Below are 18,711 nucleotides of genomic sequence, written 5' to 3' on the forward strand. Positions count from 1 at the left end.
CTTTGGATGGGTTAACCGAGAATGGACGATCTGTTTCAGATGGATCTGTACTCAATATCCACACTTCATTTTATGATAGCAAACTGACTTGCTGCTGACATGACAATGGCCCAGTTTGCAGATCATGGTAAACCATGGAACACAGATGACTTTTGCTTTGCTCTTCCCCATAAGCTAGTGGCTGAAACAAACTATGCTCTCTGCCTTAGTGTAATGTCCAAACCAGTGGTCGTAGTTTGTTTCAGTCAAAAAAGACAAAACACAACTATGGGAAAGCCAACTTCGATTAACATTGTGGATTTTGTTTTGTTTTGTTTTTTGGAGCTGGGGATAGGAGGAGATGCCAATTTTGGTTTCTCTGTTTCTCATTTTTCATACCTTAAATTCAGTTCTCCACAATGCTGTAGCAATTTGCATTAAAAAAACAAACCGCATGAAAATTCTTTAGCATTTCACGGCAGATTCCTCCCAATAACATTTGTATGCAGCTGTATGTTATATTCACATTTTTTTTTTTTAAATGCACACATTTCTGTAAGAGTTACATTTCTGTAAGCAGGTTGGAGATCTGCACTGCAAAATTCAAATACAGGCAAATTCTGCAGGGTGGAAGCGTTTTCATTTGTAGGCTCCTTTCAGAAAGTGCAAATTTGAGAAATTCAGCTTTAAATGTGATCTGAGTCAAATTTCTCCCCTGTTTGGAGCAAAACAAGCCACAGTCCTCAGTTTGGATGTAACACTAAACTAGAGAATGTGGCTTTGTTGCTCCTGCGGGGAAAGCATGGATCTTTTCTGCTTTCACACTAAACCATGACCTATAGTTTTCCTTCAACAAGCCTTCTAAATCCCAGTCTGTTATCTGCATTGGATTTGAATAGTTTTAACATAATAAATTATTTAAATTGTTGATGTTATTACCGTCAATCACTTTGAGACGTTTCATAGGTGATGATTCATACATGGGATAAATAAATATAATAAATAGTGTTGACCACGACATGCAAATGCTGTCATTAGATTGACATGAACTGCAATGCCCTTCTGGCTGGTAAAAAAAACAGCAACCCAGAGTGCATTGGGAACCTGGTAGTCCAGAACCTGGAAGTTTGATTGGTATGGTTCTGATGCAAGTCAGCCTCAGATGAACAAAACACTGTTGCACATTTCATTACCTATGAAGCCAAAGGCTGAACAATTTGAAAAACAAGTCAACTCAATCATATAATGGGATATATATGATATTGTGAGGTACATTTGCCTGTAAAATGTTTACTATATATCTTCATTTTCCAAGATTCTCTGAACTGTGAAGGGGGGAAACAACCCACTAGAACCATTTTCAAAAGTGAGTTGTTTACACTTCTTAGAGCCTATTAAGATCTTCACTGAAGCTGCATGCATTACGCACAAACAATAGTTAAATGGATCTGAGACATTTTGAATACAGAAAAGGGTAATAATGCTTTCTGTATTAGGAATACAAGGAGGTAATTGCCATGTTAATTAGTTATTAGAGCTCTGAAGGGGGACTACTCCAAACCCCTGCTGAGATATCAGCTGTTTTCTGGCAGCTATAATTCGTTATCAATCCAAGCTGCTTGTATTCCTATTAATGGTAGGGGATCCTTAGCTTGGCTTTGGCCTCCCATTGCATAAATCCAGATTAGGGTTCAATGAACCCCCTTGTTGAGCTTATAAAGTTGCCATTGACCACAACCCAAATTCTTAGGAATGTAAACGGAACTAAGGGCGCATCCAGGCTTCCTCTCTTCCTGCTGCTTTCCGCTGGGAAATCTCAATCTTTATAGCTGAATAGGAACAAACCTCAATTGATGTTTGAACTGATTCAGCGCTAAAGAGCAAGTTTTCCCAGGGAAAGTGGTGGGGCAAACAGAAAATTGCTCGGACCCATGGCTAGAAAGCACAGGAAAAGCAAAAAACTGCTCAGACATGTGCTTTCTAGGCATGGGAGAAGCAGAAGTGAAGCCCTCTATCAAGAGAAATCAATATATAATCAACTCCAGTGTTCAAAATCTGCACTGGCTGCCTATACACTACTGGGCCAGGTTCAAGGTTTTTGTATTAGTGTACAAGGCCCTTAGTGGTATGCGGGTGGCGCTGTGGTCTAAACCACAGAGCCTAGGGCTTGCCGATCGGAAGGTCGGCAGTTCGAATCCGCGCGACGGGGTGAACTCCCGTTGTTCAGTCCCAGCTCCTGCCCATCTAGCAGTTCGAAAGGATGACAAGTGCAAGTAGATAAATAGGTACCGCTCTGGCGGGAAGGTAAACAGCATTTCTGTGTGCTGCTCTGGTTCACCAGAAGCGGCTTAGTCATGCTGACCACATGATCTGGAAGCTGTCTGAGGACAAACTGAGCACCTCAGTTTAAGAACGGTTTCAGGTTAAGAACAGACCTCCGGAACAAATTACGTTCGTAACCCGAGGTACCACTGTAGATCAATTAATCATATACGTTCTGGCTGATGAATCTTTCACTGCAAGGTTGCATCCAGCTAAGTGCTACTCAGAGTATAGTAGACTGAAAGGAATCAATCGAAGTTAGTCATGCCTGTTAACTTGAATGGGTCTACTCTAAGTGGGGCTAGCAATGGATGCAACCCCATACTCGCATAAATACAGGTAAACAGTGTATTTCTAGAGCAAGAAAACCCATTTCCTTTGTTTGTAAGATGATGTACTCTTGTTGTGAGGCATCATCGTAGGAAAGGGATTTCCCCTACGGCCAAGAGGGAAAAGGGAGAAAGACCCACTGAAGATGTTGCTTGCCGCTGACAGTTTTTATTAGCGCTTCTAAACATGTATCTCAGGGGTGCCTATTCAGTTGATTAAAAACATTTTTAAGGTTGACTGATCTCACCAGTTAATCGATTAAAAATTGCAGCCCCGATTCATGTAGTTTTACTTGTTTACTTTGTTATGCTACGGTTGCAATAACTTGTTTTAAATTTCATACTCCGAGCTGCCCTAGGAAATAAATATTTTAAAATCAATAAATAAAATAAGAGGAGGTGAAATCCCTGCTACAATCCTATCAGCCAGCAGCAGGAATTAGGTGGTCCGCTGGAAGATGGCTGGCGAACCACAACATCCCTTTGGACCACCCTGTGGCCATCAATTTTTCAAGAGCCCAGAAACCATTTGACCCCTTAGTACAATGCAGGGCCCATCTTCCAATCCAAGGTATTGCCCCCCCCTTTACTCACATATACCATTTAGATGGGTCCTTTCCTCTTCTCTCTTGTTTTCTCCCTCCCCAAGAAAATGGATCGAGGAGGTGTGACCCAAGACACAGGTATGGGCCATAGGACAACCCTCTGTAAAGGCTCTCTCTCTAGGGCTGCTAGCACAGAGAGGAGTTTTCTTCCTCTCTGCTTAGCTCTAAATAATCTTTCTACTTAGCGAAAAAGTAAAGCACCTGCAATAATAGCTGCATTTTGAAAACAGCAATATTTGCACCGAGTTAGCCTAAAATAAATTATTAAAATGCATCCTTCTTCTCTTCTTTCTCATTTTTTATATTAAAGAAAAGCATATATATCATATCATATGCTTGCAACATTATGACAAATTGCAACACCGACTGCCTTTAATTAGAACATGAATATTTTATGGCAATTCTGCTGGGTGGATCAACATTTCAAAGGGAAGGCAGGGACGCTCAACAGATTGAAATCAAGAAAACAGGGTTTTGCTTAATGAGATAATTAGGCCTGCTTCAGACTGTGAAAACTAAGCTGGGGTTTTTGCATTGAGACAGACACATTCGCCGAAAAGGGGAAAGTAAAGTGCTTGCTCTCATATTAATTGCTCTACATCTTGGTGGTGAAAGTGGCAAGGAGAAAAGAAAACATATGTTTCTACTTAATCTATGTTTAATTATTTTTGCCTAAGTACTGCCTATAATTTGTACCTTGCGGAAAAGCACGGCTTTAAAAAAAGAGTGAGTTCTATTTTTTCCTTCAAAAATCCCCCAAAGAAACAAAAGATGACGACTGAACAGGCAAATGCCATGTAACATATTATCTGTTAAATCTACACAACGGCCTTCCCCAACCTGGTGTCCTCCAGATGTTTTAGGCTACAACTCCCTTCAGCCAGCATGCTGCCTGAGGGCTGATGGGAATTGTGGTCCAGGGTGGCCTTAGTCTCCCATTTTGCCATGCCAATGCAAAGGCATTTTGAGAATAAATAAACAAATCCCACAGTGGTTTGCAACCTAACTGAAAACATCAAAGGAATTATTATGAAATAATAAAATAAAACATTGAAGATGACACCTGAATAAGAAATATACATTCACTAGGGCTGGGTGATATCTGGTTTTCAACACTGTGATATATCACCAGCTAAACGTTGCGATATACAGTGGAACCTTGGTTGTCGAACGTAATCCGTTCCGGAAGACAGTTTGAGTTCCAAAATGTTCAACAACTGAGGCGCAATTGCTGGCTGGCAAAATACATTTAAAAAAGGAGAGGTGTGTCTCAGAAGCCATTCAACTTCTGAGGCGCGTTCGAAAACGGAAGCATTCACTTCTGGGTTGTCAGTGTTTGGGTTCCAAATAGTTCGGCTTCCAAAGCATTCAACAACAATGGTGGGACTTGTAGCCCAACAGTGTCGGTTCACACTAGCTGGCAGCCATTCTCCAGGGTTTCAGGCTGCAGTCTATTCCATGCTGGGGATTGAACCTAGGACATTCTGATATTGCAAATGCAGGTGTTCTACCAGTAAGCCGCTGAGACCATATAACACCGGTCTTGAAAGACCTACACTGGCTCCCAGTACGTTTCCAAGCACAATTCAAAGTGTTGGTGCTGACCTTTGAAGCCCTAAATGGCCTCGGTCCAGTATACCTGAAGGAGCGTCTCCACCCCCATCGTTCTGCCCAGACGCTGAGGTCCAGTGCTGAGGGCCTTCTGGCGGTTCCCTTGCTGCGAGAAGCCAAGTTACAGGGAACCAGGCAGAGGGCCTTCTTGGTAGTGGCACCCGCCCTGTAGAACGCCCTCCCACCAGATGTCAAAGAGAAAAACAATTACCAGACTTTTAGAAGACATCTTAAGGCAGCCCTGTTTAGGGAAGCTTTTAATGTTTAATAGGTTATTGTATTTTAATATTCTGTTGGAAGCTGCCCAGATGGACGGGGTATAAATAATAAATAATAATAATAATTATATGGTTTATAAAGTTGCTTTTTTGCTGAGAAAGGCCTTTGGTCCATCTTGTCCAATGTTGACTGCCCCACCCCACCCCCACCCCCAGCCCTGAGGTCTTTCCTAGCCTGGGGTGAAACCTGGGACTTTCAGTATGGACAGCAAGAGCTCATTCACAATGCTCATCTCTCAGCTATTGGCCAACCCAAACAAGATTTCAGAATTTCATTTTTAAAAGTTCCTGCCGGCAATATGTACTTGCCTGTGTGTGCAGTCTGTACTAACTGACAAGTACCTTTTACATTTAATTAACAGCACAACTTACAAGTGCCACTGTGTGCCTGAGATGCTCTGGGTTCTGACAGTAAAGAGATGTGAGCCTTGAGTAGCCGGCTGCATTTGCAACATCTGCCACATTTTATTTGCACTTCTGTCCAAAACTAAGGAATTGCCTTACTTAAGCATGTTAGCATACAACTTATTTACAAAGGGGAGACTAAGTGCTTATTTGCATTTCTGCCTACAAAGGAAAACAGGTTTTCTTTCCCCTGCTGCTATCTAGAACCTCAAAGGCTTACAAGAATAATAATAGTACAAAAAGGCGAGCTTTGCCCAGAAACCTTTCCATTGGCTCCTATCAATTGCTCATAAATAAATACAACCAGCGAGAACCACCCAGAGTCTTCATACCTTGATTGCAGAGTGGGCCAAAAAATCCAGGGAGGCAGTCACAATGTCCTGTAATGTGATGACAGGGGACAGTGCTGTGAATGCACTGGGGACACGGCTGGCTGCATTGATGTCCATAGAAACCAGGTGGACAAACTAAAATAAATAACAAAAGCTGTACTACAACTGTAAAGAAGGCAGAAACAAGACACTAGTCCTCATCATTACTACAGTTATTTGCAACAATGCATGCAGTTTACGAAGAAAGCACCATACAGTTTAACCACTCGACTACATTTTTTCTTAATTGAATGCATTTTTATAAGTTGTTTTCATGAATATATCTTTTTAATGCACACCTTCCTAAGCCTATATATTTTCACACCCATTATTTGGCTGGAGAACTGCAATGCAAAATTTGGATTCCGAAGGATGGCTGTGTTTCAGTTTGTGTATTGTTTCGGAAAGCACAAATTAGGAGGGGGTTTGCATTTAAATCCTATGCCCTTTTAAAATGTGTGGGGGTATTAGGTTGTTGTTGTTTTTATTTTGATTATGTATTTTGTGGTTTTTATATTCTGGTTTTATTCTGTGAACCATCCTGAGACCTGCGGGTATAGGGCTTTATATAAATTCTAATAATAATAATAATAATAGGAAACAGAATCGAATTTCTCCTCCATCTCTATATTCAAGACACAAATGAACTATCAGAAGCAAAGAAAGGAACAAAAGCAACAAGACCCTCCATACCTGTCAGGCCTAGTGAGGAGAAGCAGCAACTTGAAATATGCAAGTTCAGTTCAGGGACGGATCTGATAACGAGGGATAGATACTTAGGGGGCAGGTGCAACTCCTGGCATAATGAGGCCGCTGATAATGGAGGAAAGAAGTCAAGCTCCGAGCAGACCACCTTGGGCTATACAGCCTGATTACATGGATAAGATGAAGGCACTCAGATGCCCTCCCGGCCTGTGCACCACCGACTGATAGAGCTAACCTGTTATTTCTCTCCTCTCTCTGGAAAAGTTTCAATTTCCTCTTGTCACATTCTAAACCCTGGGGATATAAAGTTTGCAAAAAAGAGAGAGGAAGAAACCCCCCCTTGGTTCCCCTTTGAGGGCCTCTTTCCTGGGTCTGGAGAGCAGTTTTACAGCCAGAGAGAGAATTGCCGTGAACTCACAGGGAAAGAGGGTTTTTGTAATTGAAATGCACAAAGGCCGTGGATGGCAGCCCTGGCCCAGGTCAGCACCGTAATGGCTTTAAATAAAAAAGAAAAACAGCAGCTGCAAGTTATTTGGGGGAAAAGGAGCTTTTGCCTGTGCCAAGGCTGACCTGAGAAATTCGGGGCTGGGGAACGAGAAGTGAACTGGGAATATTGTGTGTGCGCAAAAGTTATTTGCAGAGTTAAAGACACTGGTTCTGTAAAGAGCCATTCTGAGTTTAATCGCACAATTCCAGTATAGACTCAGTAATTGTGTTTGGATGTTCCCGCCATACAAACTGCAAACCTGAGGATGGGATAACTGGGTCAAGCTCAGTTCCACAACCTCTGTTGTGGATCCCTCAATCCAGGTCTTTTTTTGCAGGGCAAGGGGCTAACTTAAATAAAATATTGGTTTGGGGTGGTGGTGGTGGGGTGGTGGTAAGCCCTGCCCTGAATAATCGGTGTACTGACACCATTTGAATGGCAATGCCCATCAACTTTGCCCCCCTGGCCCCCTCAAATATTTTACTGAGGTGTCTGGGACCTCTAAGCCCCTAGGCGTTGGCTCCTATGGCCACCTGCTTCCCTGTGGTCTCCTCTCCACGTGATGGCTGAGGAGGAATTAGGGATGGGATGAGGCAGGTATTTGGCTAATGGGATCCGCAGAGGAAAGTACGTAGGTTGGGGGGGATAACTTACTTCTTTGGCACAGGGGTCCTCGGTAGCCTGGTGCACACTCGCAGGTCCCATCCTCTGGGGAGCAGGACCCTCCGTTTTCACAGTTGCAGGTGATGGAGCAGTTGGGTCCCCATCGCCCTTCTGGACAGACACTGTCGCAATGGATGCCTGGAGAAGAGCAGAGATGCAAATCCAAAACGCTTCACAACTAAAGTCTTTTTGTGACTGTAAGTTGTTTTAAACTGTTTTTTCAGTTAATTGTTGTTAATTACCTGGAGCCTTAGGGTGAAGGCATTGAGGTGTAGGTGGGTTCCCAAGAGGTTATCACACACAGTGATAACAACAAGAACCTTTATTGAACTAACAGAACTGGGCAACTGCTTATATACATTTCTGAAGACCTGGGCCACTCCCACTCCCAACGTGATTGGCTGTCTAAACTTCCCAGCTGCGAATCATGACTCAGAATTTAAGGGCCAATGGCAGAGGTCCAAATCCTGAAATGTTCTGTGATTGGATATCATGTATCGAATCAGAACACAGGGGCTCAGAATCCTTAGACTCAAGCTTAGGCAAATACAGACCTCTGAATACATAACAGCAGTGCTTTTTTTCCTAAAAAAAATGTTTAGGGGTACTCTCATTTTCCTACTCATGTTGAAATACTGCCCCTCAATTAGGCCAAACTTAAGATTCACAAAATGTTTAAGGGTATGTGTCCCTCTGCGTCCCCCCGGGGGGGACATGATATGCATAACAGACATGATAATAAAATACCAGCAGAAGGACATCATTGCAATAAGCTGTCTCATACCAGTTAATTTTGAAACAAAATATAGCAATTCATTTTAAGGCTAGCATCACATTTTAAATTCGCAATAAAACTGGCAAAATAATAAAATGCCTGATATTATTTATGTTAAGTCATACAGGGTAGAGTCTAATAGGGTGATGGGCATGGCTGCTGTGATGGTGGCACCCTTTGTCTTGGCACCCAGGCTGCTTCATGCACTTTAGGAGACATATGTCAGAAGCAGCAAGAGGATGGGGGTGGTGGAGAAAGGCAGCAACCCTTCTCCTGAATTTGTAGCTTCATTGTGGGCTTTCAGGAAATAAACTTCCAGGTAGAAATGTCAAAAGAATTGCAAAGGAGATAGAAAAGGAAGTGGGAATTGTTGCAGTTTGTATGCTCATCTGTGGTGAGGAGCTTAAATCTGTGATTTTGGTGCTTAAATTGTATACCGCCCTTCATACATGGATAAAATGGAAAAATAAATATTCTCTGATTATTAGGACACAGGTTATGTCCCCGCTCTGCAGAGCACTTAGCATAGCGGGTAGATCCTACCCTGGACTCTCTCTTTATTCACATAAATTTGTATGCTCTGCAAACGTGCAGAGATGCAAATCCAGGCACCAAATGGCTCCCAGGACAATAGTTTGGCATTTATTATGACGTTCAAATCTACCAAAGTGCACTCTGTGTGTGCAGAGACTCTTAGCAGGTGATTTAAAGGCTCTGTCCTCCAGTATTCTAATTAGTGACATTTAAATAAGGGCTCCTGCTCTTTCACTTGTCAACAAATGAATTAAAATAAACCAGGGCCCAATCCTGCAAGCCCACGGTGGGTCTCTAAGGAGCTGTCACTCATCTGTGTAAGACTCACGAGGGCAAGACTTTATTTTACTCAAATTAATGGGAGTACTCCTGAGAATCGTATAACCTGGTCAGATTTGAGCTGGAGCAAGGGTGCCTGTGCCTTTAACAGTTGCAAAAGAGAGGGATTCTCACGTGGACAGGAAAAAGGCATTGATCTTTCCCATGAGCTGAATTGGTGACACCTTCTGAAATCTGATGAGTCTCCCCATTTTTTGCATTTGAGTGAAGGGGAGTCCCAGGGCAGGATGCGGGAGGGGATTCCTGGGGTGGGGGGTGTCTGTGCAGTTGAGCCATCCAGGATTCACCACAGCTCCAGGGTGCTGCAGTTGCTAACACATTCACATTTTGTTTAGAAGTTTAAAACACTCAAAAAGGAAGTTTATGTATCCCCCATATCAAACAGTTGTATGTCCCTGGACCCCAAAATAGACATTAGAATACCCCATAGGATACACCTGCACAATTGCAACAATAATAGTTGTTCAAAGCTATCATCCTTCCAAAATACTTGTAAACACATGATAATAATGCACAGTTTTCACACACACACACACACACACACACACACACACACACACACACACACACACACCTACCTACCTACCTATAAGTTAGTTGTATTTATTGATTTGGGGTTTTCTTTCCTCCCCAGGCAATACATACATTTAAAGATTTCTGTGCTTAAAATACTGCCATTTTGTGTGTTTCCTCTAATAACTTTTTTTACCTGACCAGGAGGAAATGCTTAAGCAGTGATACTGATGTAGTATAAAATGTCCCTATTTTCATCTGAGGAATGGTAGAGGATATGCATCTGAACTAATTCAACTCCATAAAGTTTGTTTTGTGGAATGGCTTTTAATCACAGTTGTAATGTGTGGTAGGGTTTTGGTCTTTCAGACTGTGCAAGTGCAGCACTCTTGGTACTCTCTGAACTGTATCATGGGGCTGCAGCCAGCTGAATTACGTCTGCAGTTTAATCGCTGAACCTGCTTCGTGTGAATGTCTGTGGGCTTGACCTTGCCCAAACCAGCATGGAAGAAACAGCATTTTTCACATGGTTGGGTTTAAACATGACTGAAAACACCACAACACTTTCTTGATGGATGCACTGGGACCTTGACATTGGCAAGGTAGATTTGGAAAGAAAACCAGCCAGTAGTTTGAGAATGCTGTTCTCAGGGGTGTAGGGAGAGCGGTCTGCACCAGGTGCCATCTCTGAGGAGGGGTGACAAAAAGGCACCCTGCGGGGGGCTAGGCCTGTCACCCCAGGACGCAGCGGTGCAAGCTGCCACCGCATGGAAAATCACACCGCTGCAGCCACATGTGGAGGATCACACTGCCACCGCTGCAGCTGCGTGTGGAGGATCGTGCCGCCGCAGCTGCAGCTGCGTGCAGATTGCACTGCCACTGCACAGCAGATCGCCCCCCCCCCAGGTGCACGGCACCCATGCTCTGAGCACCCATGCAGCCAGCTCCGCCACTGGCTATTTTGCTTTGAAGAAGTAAATTAATGAATGTTAGAAAAATGATGGAATGAAGTTATATGGCTTTAGCAGAAATGTTATAAGGAATTAGGTACAGACAGATTAAAGGGAAAAAACAAGATTAGAATATGTTAAGATAAATTATAGGACAGAAAACAGAAGAAGATGGAAAGGAATTGCTGAAACAATTAACAGAAGTGGAATACCAAAAGGGAGGTGTGAGGAGGTCGCTGAAACAAGTGAACGAAAGTTATGATATCGAAATTATTGGATGTGTTTTTAAATTGTTTTTGTTTTGTTTGGTTGATTCAATGTTTTAGGGTTTGGGTTGTGGGGTGTTTTTGTTTTTGTCTTGTCTTGTCTTGTTTAATTCTTTTTCTTTTCTTTTGTAATCTTTAAATTGCTAATAAATATTATTAAAAAAAATATTTTGCTTTGAAGAAGTAGCAAGTTTATGCTCCGAGTCTCCACTTTTGATGAACACTAACCACCACTTAGTGCATTCCATGTGGCTAAAGGCATGGGAAAGAAAAGGAAGAAAAAGGATTGGGAGGTGTATATTGTGCAAGGGAATAAATAATCATATATTTTGCAAAACCTCTCCTCCACTGCCTTCTGTATATTTTAGCTCTGTACCCGCAAAGCAGAATGCACCCCACCAGCTATGTATGGCAACCCAGCCAGGGGCTGATAAACTTCCGGTTTTTAATGTCTGCCTGGCCCTCCAAAACCAGAAGGGTTGTCATTGCACTGACAGGCCACACACTACATGCAGGAGGCGGTGGCTGCGTTTGGCTCCGCAGGTCACATGCCGCGCAGGTCCTGTTAAAGCACATGAGAATCAGACTGAGAGCTCAGGAGTTTGCTGCCTCAGTGTGCCTTGAGATCTGATACAGACCTCATTTAAGCCAGCAATCCCTACACCATCCGGAAGTTCTTTATCAGCCAAGCGCATGTTTCTCGCGGATAAAAGGATAAGCGCGGGCGATGACTCCAAAATACCTGAACTCAGCCAGAGTTTGGATTATATGTGCTGCCATGGATAAGCTTCATTTCAGCTCATTTCCTGCTTTTTGATGGCTTCATTAGGCTGCCATGAGGAACATGCCATGTTGGTGGACTTGCCACCCACTCGGACATCCTGCTTGGAGGATTATTAAAACTGACAGAACGATCACTGTCGAGCATACGTGCAGGGCAGTTTTCAAAAATATCTGTGGATAGTGCACTAAAGGAGCATAGCAGGACTCATCCCTCCACCCACCTCTATTCAAGTTCAGAAATAATTACACATTTCAGAAGGGATGTTGTACCAAAGCCAGAGGCATCTTAACATGAGGTTCAGAAGCATGTTGAAAGTGAAGAAAAGCACAGCTTTATATTGCATTATATCATGGACTGACTATATTACTGACACATTACTGATAAGCTCTTGATGAAGTGGACATTGGTTCATGAAAGCTTACTGCCCCAATAAAATTATTAGTCTTTAAGGTGCAACAAAACTCTCTTTCTTTTGGCTGTATTAGCACAACACAGCTACCTGGAAATTATTACTGATATAAACGTACACTATAAGGAAACAAGGCACCATAAATCAATTCCCTTTCAATTCAACCACAAACCTAAAAATAAATAAAAGGTGAGTAAAATAAAATAGGAAAGAAAAAAATAAGTAATGATAACAGAATATCAGAATTGCTCTACTGGGCCAGGTGGAAAAGTCCATTTGTTGCCATAGAGACAAATGGGTGGGCCTTTCCACACCTCACCTGGCTGGATGCCACATCACCAAGATGGAGAACAATAGGCCAGGAGAGTTAGTGCTGGAAGGAGAGTTTGGCTGATGCTGCAAGCTAGAGAGTCAGAAGCTGGTCTTGTTCTGTGCAAGACCCATAGATATGGTTTGGAGAACTCCCTGGGAATTGAGTGGAGAGGCAAGATTCATTGAGTGTTAATGCTGTGACTGAGACCCTCCAAGCTATACTCAGGTTGTATATATGTGTAAATAAAACCATATATCCTAAAGACACCACATTCTCCATTGACCTTCATTCTAAGGAAACCAACTCTGGGCAAAGCACTATAACCTCTGGAGTTTCCTGCCACTTGGAGATTGGGGTGTGTGCAACAATATGATTTGGGAGACTTTTGCTAACCATGCTTGCTACATTTCAGTTGTGTTAGGGGTCTTGATTCCCTGGGAGAAGCTGTTTGGCAGCACTCATAAAAACCCAGCAGGCAATAAATGACAGGGGGAGGGCACCAAGTGGCTTAACCCACCATGGACCTACTTGCGCAATTAGAATGCATAACCTAATGATGGATTGCCTCCCCTCATTTTAAATACTGCCAACCCAGACTCCTGGAATTAAGTGCAAACGGGGATTAAGGGAAGAGTTGTCACGTTACTTCCTCCATTTTGACAGCAATATTTGGACTAGAATTCTTTCATTGTAAACCGGGCTATTTATAAATGGAGACAATTAAGGAACATTATTTCTTGTCTTGAGTTTTTCAGAGAATGACACCAGCTCCTTTCTTTTAAAAAGGCAGGAGCATTAAAATGCAGCTCCGTTTCCCCCGGCAGAGAAGTCACCTCTAGCTGAAGACTAATGAGGCAGTATCTTCCCAGGACTAAATAAAGGCAAGATGATTCCTGATGGGGATACTGACTTAGCACAACACAGAGGTGGTGGAAGGGAAGCCTTAATCACATCTAACAGATGAGAGCAGGATCACAACTTTTAAGCATGTTTAGATTCCAAAGGTTAGCAAAGAGAGATAGATAGCAAATACATGGAGTGGACCTTATTAGAAGCTTTTCAGTTGCACAACTCTCCATGTTTACTTGTAATATGATAAAGGCAGAACTCAGTTGTATCTATTTGACATGACACCTCTCTCTCTCTCACACACACACACTCATATACACACACATTTATTTTAAACAAACTGTTTTACCTGAAATCTGAAACAAAGAAACGACAGCAACAGAAAATGCAGTGGGGTCTTTTGCTCTGTTACATTAAATCAATTTTTAATTAGCTCTACAACACTCTTTCATTTAAGTGCTTTCAAACTAAATTTTAATATCTTCTTTTAGAAATGTAGGTAAAGAACAGTTTTGGTGCTCATTAAAAGACAGATGGCTGGATAGATGGATAGAGAAAAAACAAAAATGCTGATAAAATGACACCAACCAGGAAGGTATACAGGGGCGATATTTTCACCTGCCTTATTCCACCATGAACATGTCAAAAGTGTGCCTCTTAGAAAGCAAGGAAGGGCAGCACTAAGGCAATCTACAGCTGTAGCAAACATCCCCATTCTTTCTAAAAAAAGTTAGATTTAAAAGAGAGAGAAGGTTCATGGGGAAATGAAAGAGGACAATGAATTGATGGCATCATGGAGATGCCCTGGTGGGGGGAGGGATCGAGTAAATAAAGCATGGCATTTTCACCCTCGTGTTTGGAAAGATTCTGGATCTCTTCCTGGGACCACCATAGTCTCAACTCACACAAGTCAACAAGTCCCAAGAGAGAAACTGTGAGTCCTTTGCAGTGCTATATTTTTCTAGAAAAAGAGGTGCCGGAACTCACCACGAACGCCACCCTTGTTCTCTTATAATGGCAATGGCGCCCACCTGAGAGGTGCCAGAACGGAAAAAAAGTCCTGGTCCTATGTGCACTGGGATTGCTTTAAGGCGTATTTTAATTTAGTAATGTTGTGTATTTTTCTGTATTTTTTTTACATTTTGTAAACCACAGAGACACCTATTTTGGTATAATGATGGTATAATTGAGCAGTATAATACAAATTGACAAATAATCATCATCACAAAGGATGTTAACATTTTTGTACTCTGCCATTTCTCCGCTCTGCCTACGGCACGAAATTTCTCTTGTCGAGGAGAAAGGAAACTGCCGCCTGGTTTCGGCCCTTGCTGTGTTTCCATCCAACTTGGCTGAACTGCAGCTCCTGCTCCTAATGAAACCGGTTGTTCATGCCTCTAGACGATACAACCACACTTCTCCAAATTGCAGGAAGAAAGGAAGGAAGAAGGTGGATTGGAATAAATGAGAGCTGGAGGCTTCGGCCTGGATCTGCTCCTCCTATCCCCTTGACTGTGGCAGAGTCTTGGGGGGGGGGGTCTTCCTACTGAACGGAATCTAATTATTTTCTAAGGGATGTAAGACCTGGAGAAATTACAGGATGTAGCTTCCTTTCCTCTTGTTTCAAAGTGGGGGAAAGGAAAGAAGGATCTGTGGGGAGATGGATAGATCAATGTATATGCTGTAATTATTTTATTATTGGAGCGTGCTCTCTCTCTCTCTCTCTGCACATTAAAAAAAAACACACCACACATTAATCACCATCTCAAAGTAGGTTCCACAGAAATTAGTTTTGACAGGACTTCAATAGACATGGTGGATCTGACGCTAAACACCCTGCTACTCTCCTCTGTCTTCTCAGCATGGCACCAAGTCATAACAGCCACTTGTCTCTGACATTTGGATAGCAGTTCCTGGAGTGCAGAGAGAGATTAGGTCTGATTCACTGCAGGCCATGTGAGCCTGTCAAAAGCTGCAGAATTGGTGCTGGGTATCAAGGAGATTTTGAGGCATCTGGGAGCTCCCTAGCTCAGCCAGACCAGCACCCAGACAAAAGGGAAGGCAATCCTTCTGTCTGCTGTGACCCTGAAAACCCAGCAGCGGCCAGGACACTGAGTCGGGAACAACAGAGAGTATAATGGATAAAAGAATACTAGAACTGTAATACTAGAACTGGTGGGCCTCCAGTGGAGCCGAATGTTGGAAGATTCAGGATAAATTTTTTAAAGGGCTTCTTCATGTTGCAGTGATGGCCACTAATTTGGGTAGCTTTAAAAGAGGGCTGGTCCATAAAGAAGGCTGATCGCCGAAGAATAGATACTTTTGAATTATGGTGCTGGAGGAGACTCTTGAGACTCCAAGAAGATCAAACCTCTCCATTCTTAAGGAAATCAGCCCTGAGTGCTCACTGGAAGGACAGATCCTGAAGCTGAGACTCCAATACTTTGGCCACCTCACGAGAAGAGAAGACTCCCTGGAAAAGACCCTGATTTTGGGAAAGATAGAGGGCACAAGGAGAAGGGGACGACAGAGGACGAGATGGTTGGACAGTGTTCTCGAAGCTACCAGCATGAGTTTGACCAAACTGTGGGAGGCAGTGGAAGACAGGAGTGCCTGGTGTGCTCTGGTCCATGGGGTCACAAAGAGTCGGACACGACTAAACGACTAAACAACAACAACAAAAGAGGACTGGATAAATTCATGGAGAACATTGTCAGTGGCTACTAGTCATGATAGCTAAGCTCTACTTCAAAGGTAGTAAGAACCTTGACGAGCTGGAATGCGTACAGAGGAGGGTGGCCAAGATGGTCAAGGGTCTGGAAACTAAGCCTTATGAGGAACGGTTGAGGGAGGTGGGTACATTTCACCTGGGAAAGAGGAGAGTGAGAGGTGATAGGATGGCCATCTTTAAATATCTGAAGGGCTGTCACATGGAAGATGGAGCAAGCTTGTTTTGTGCTGCTCCAGATGGTTGGACTCAAACCAATCGAGTCAAATCACAAGAAAGGAGATTCCGACTAAACACGGAAGAATTTTCTGGTGTAAGAGCTGTTGAACAGTGGAACGAACCACCTTGGAAGGTGGCAGAGTCTCCTCCATGGGAGTTTTTAAAGCAGAGGTTGGATGGCCATCGGTCAGGGATTCTTTAGTAGTGATTCATGCTTTGTAGGGGGTTGGGCCTGATGCCCCTTGGGGTCCCATCCCACTCTACAATTCTATGATTCCAGTTAATGCTTCTGAGTTCCAGCATGCACTCCTTATGCTCTTATTGCCAGCTAAGGAGCTGGACTGGGTCCTGGCTCTGAGTCAGATGTTGGTGATCAGGGGATCATTGAACTTGAGGCAGGAACAAACTGAACCAGATGCCACAGCACCTGGGCCTACAGAAACAGAGCCAGGACCAGAGCCAGGACCCAGCCCAACAGAACAATGAGTGTACCACTGCTACTAGGAAATGACTATAAGCTCAGTGGTAGAACATTTGTTTTGCATGCAGGGGTAGACAACCTTTCCCCCCCTTGGGGGAGATCTATAATGTTTCATGTGCCAGCTCTGGGCAGAACCAGGCAGAGACTAAAGTGTGCCAGACTGATTTATCCAGAATAACCACCACCCTGCTTCCATTTTCACCATGGGAAGTCTCAAACTGGAACTCCCAAACTGAAGGATGTGCAACTGATACAGCCCAAATTTCTTCCCAGATGGCATTCACCTTCCTCAGTTGAAGGGGAATTTGAAATTGTAAGCTCCTTTGGGGTAGGGACCTGTCCCCTTACATACTTTGATCTTCTCATGAAACCACCAAGCCTCTTGAAAGCATACCAGCACAAGTAGATACACAGGTACCACTGCGGCGGGAAGATAAAACAGCATTTCTGTGCGCTACGACTTCTGTCACAGTATTCTGTGCGCCATAAACGGTTTAGTCATGCAGGCCACATGACCTGGAAAAGCTGTCTGTGGACAAATGCCGGCTCCCTTGGCCTGAAATTGTCAAATTCGGCTGGACTTAACTATCCTGGGGTCCTTTACCTCTACCTGCCTTGATGGGGGAATGGCAAACTGCTTTGCATACGTAAGGGACAAGATTCAATCGCCAATGGCATCTATAGGTAGTAATGGGAGAGACCTGCCTGAAACCTTGGGGAGCCACTGCCAGCGGCGGAGCTAGCTGCTTGGGCACCCAGAATGAGGATCCGCCAATGGGGCGAGGACGGGGTGATTGGTGCGGCTGCATGATCCTCTCAGTGGGAGGGCATGGCCGTGCAATCCTCCCGCTGGGGACCCCATCGCGGTGTGTTGGCACGATCCTCCTGGCAGGGGTCTGATCGCAGTGCAGCGCTACCTGGGCAGCTGGTTGCGGCGCTGCGCGTGATCCTCCCAGGGTGGATTTTCTCAACCCCCTCTGGGATGACACCTGGGGTGACCTGCCCCCACCGCACCCAGGCCAGCTAGTGTGGAAGAGCTGAGCTAGATGGGTGATCTAACTCAGCATAAGGCAGCTTCCTAAGTGCCTAGAAGAGATTATTCTGCAGAGATGCCAATGCAGGATGGCATGGGGGCTTACTTATATCTTATAATCCGGTGCCTGGTGATCTGTTTGTCCTTCCCAATGACTCTGCTGTTTTACCTCTACCGTCGCACTGTCCTCTTAGTGCCTAACAGCTTGTACCTTAATCTACTCATTAGCAATTACAGAGGCACGCTCGGTTGTGTGTGTACCTAGCATGCCACTGCATCCATTCTGGGCTGGATAAAGGGGAATACAACAGGGCCGTTTGAAGGAATAGCATCTGATTAGCTCCATCTCAGCTGCCCAGGAGGAACAGATGGGAGTGGAGGCATACTGAAGCTGTCATTCCTGAACTTAGTGCTGGGGCACATTAGGGTGGTGCGAGAAAATAATTAAAGGGCCCAAGAGAACCCACGCACAGAGGAGGGGGCTTGCTGTTTTCTCAGAACAAGCCACTGGACTTCCATGTCATCAGCTCTTGTTTGGTGGCGGAGGAAGCTTAATTCTGCCACATCTTAGCACGGGTGCTGTTGGATCATTAGATCACCTGTGAAGCAGAAATGAGAGCAGACGGCAGAGGAATCTGCCTGCTGAGGCTTTGTTTGCATCACAGTTCTGGCCTCTGTCCAATTACAAGTCATGCACAGAATAGAAACATTGGGAAGGGGGCTTCCTATAGGGTGGTTTATTGTTGGCAGCCCTGTGTGAGTG

The 18,711-nt window shown here is 43.9% G+C and overlaps 1 protein-coding gene across 7 annotated transcripts in view; it reads right to left on the bottom strand.

The window, feature by feature from the left end:
* The window catches only part of MEGF11 (multiple EGF like domains 11), a 345,349-nt gene that overhangs the window by 44,821 nt on the left and 281,817 nt on the right, over positions 1-18,711 (bottom strand). For all 7 annotated transcript variants that reach the window (XM_081838780.1, XM_081838776.1, XM_081838778.1 and 4 more), the window contains 2 exons: positions 7,747-7,893; positions 5,862-5,996 (listed from right to left, as the gene is read on the bottom strand). In XM_081838780.1, coding sequence (XP_081694906.1) covers positions 5,862-5,996; positions 7,747-7,893 — 282 coding nt within the window. The remainder of the gene's footprint in view (positions 1-5,861; positions 5,997-7,746; positions 7,894-18,711) is intronic.

This window comes from Podarcis erhardii (genome assembly GCF_964252035.2).
Source record: "Podarcis erhardii genome assembly, chromosome: 14".
Classification (NCBI taxonomy): Eukaryota; Metazoa; Chordata; class Lepidosauria; order Squamata; family Lacertidae; genus Podarcis; species Podarcis erhardii.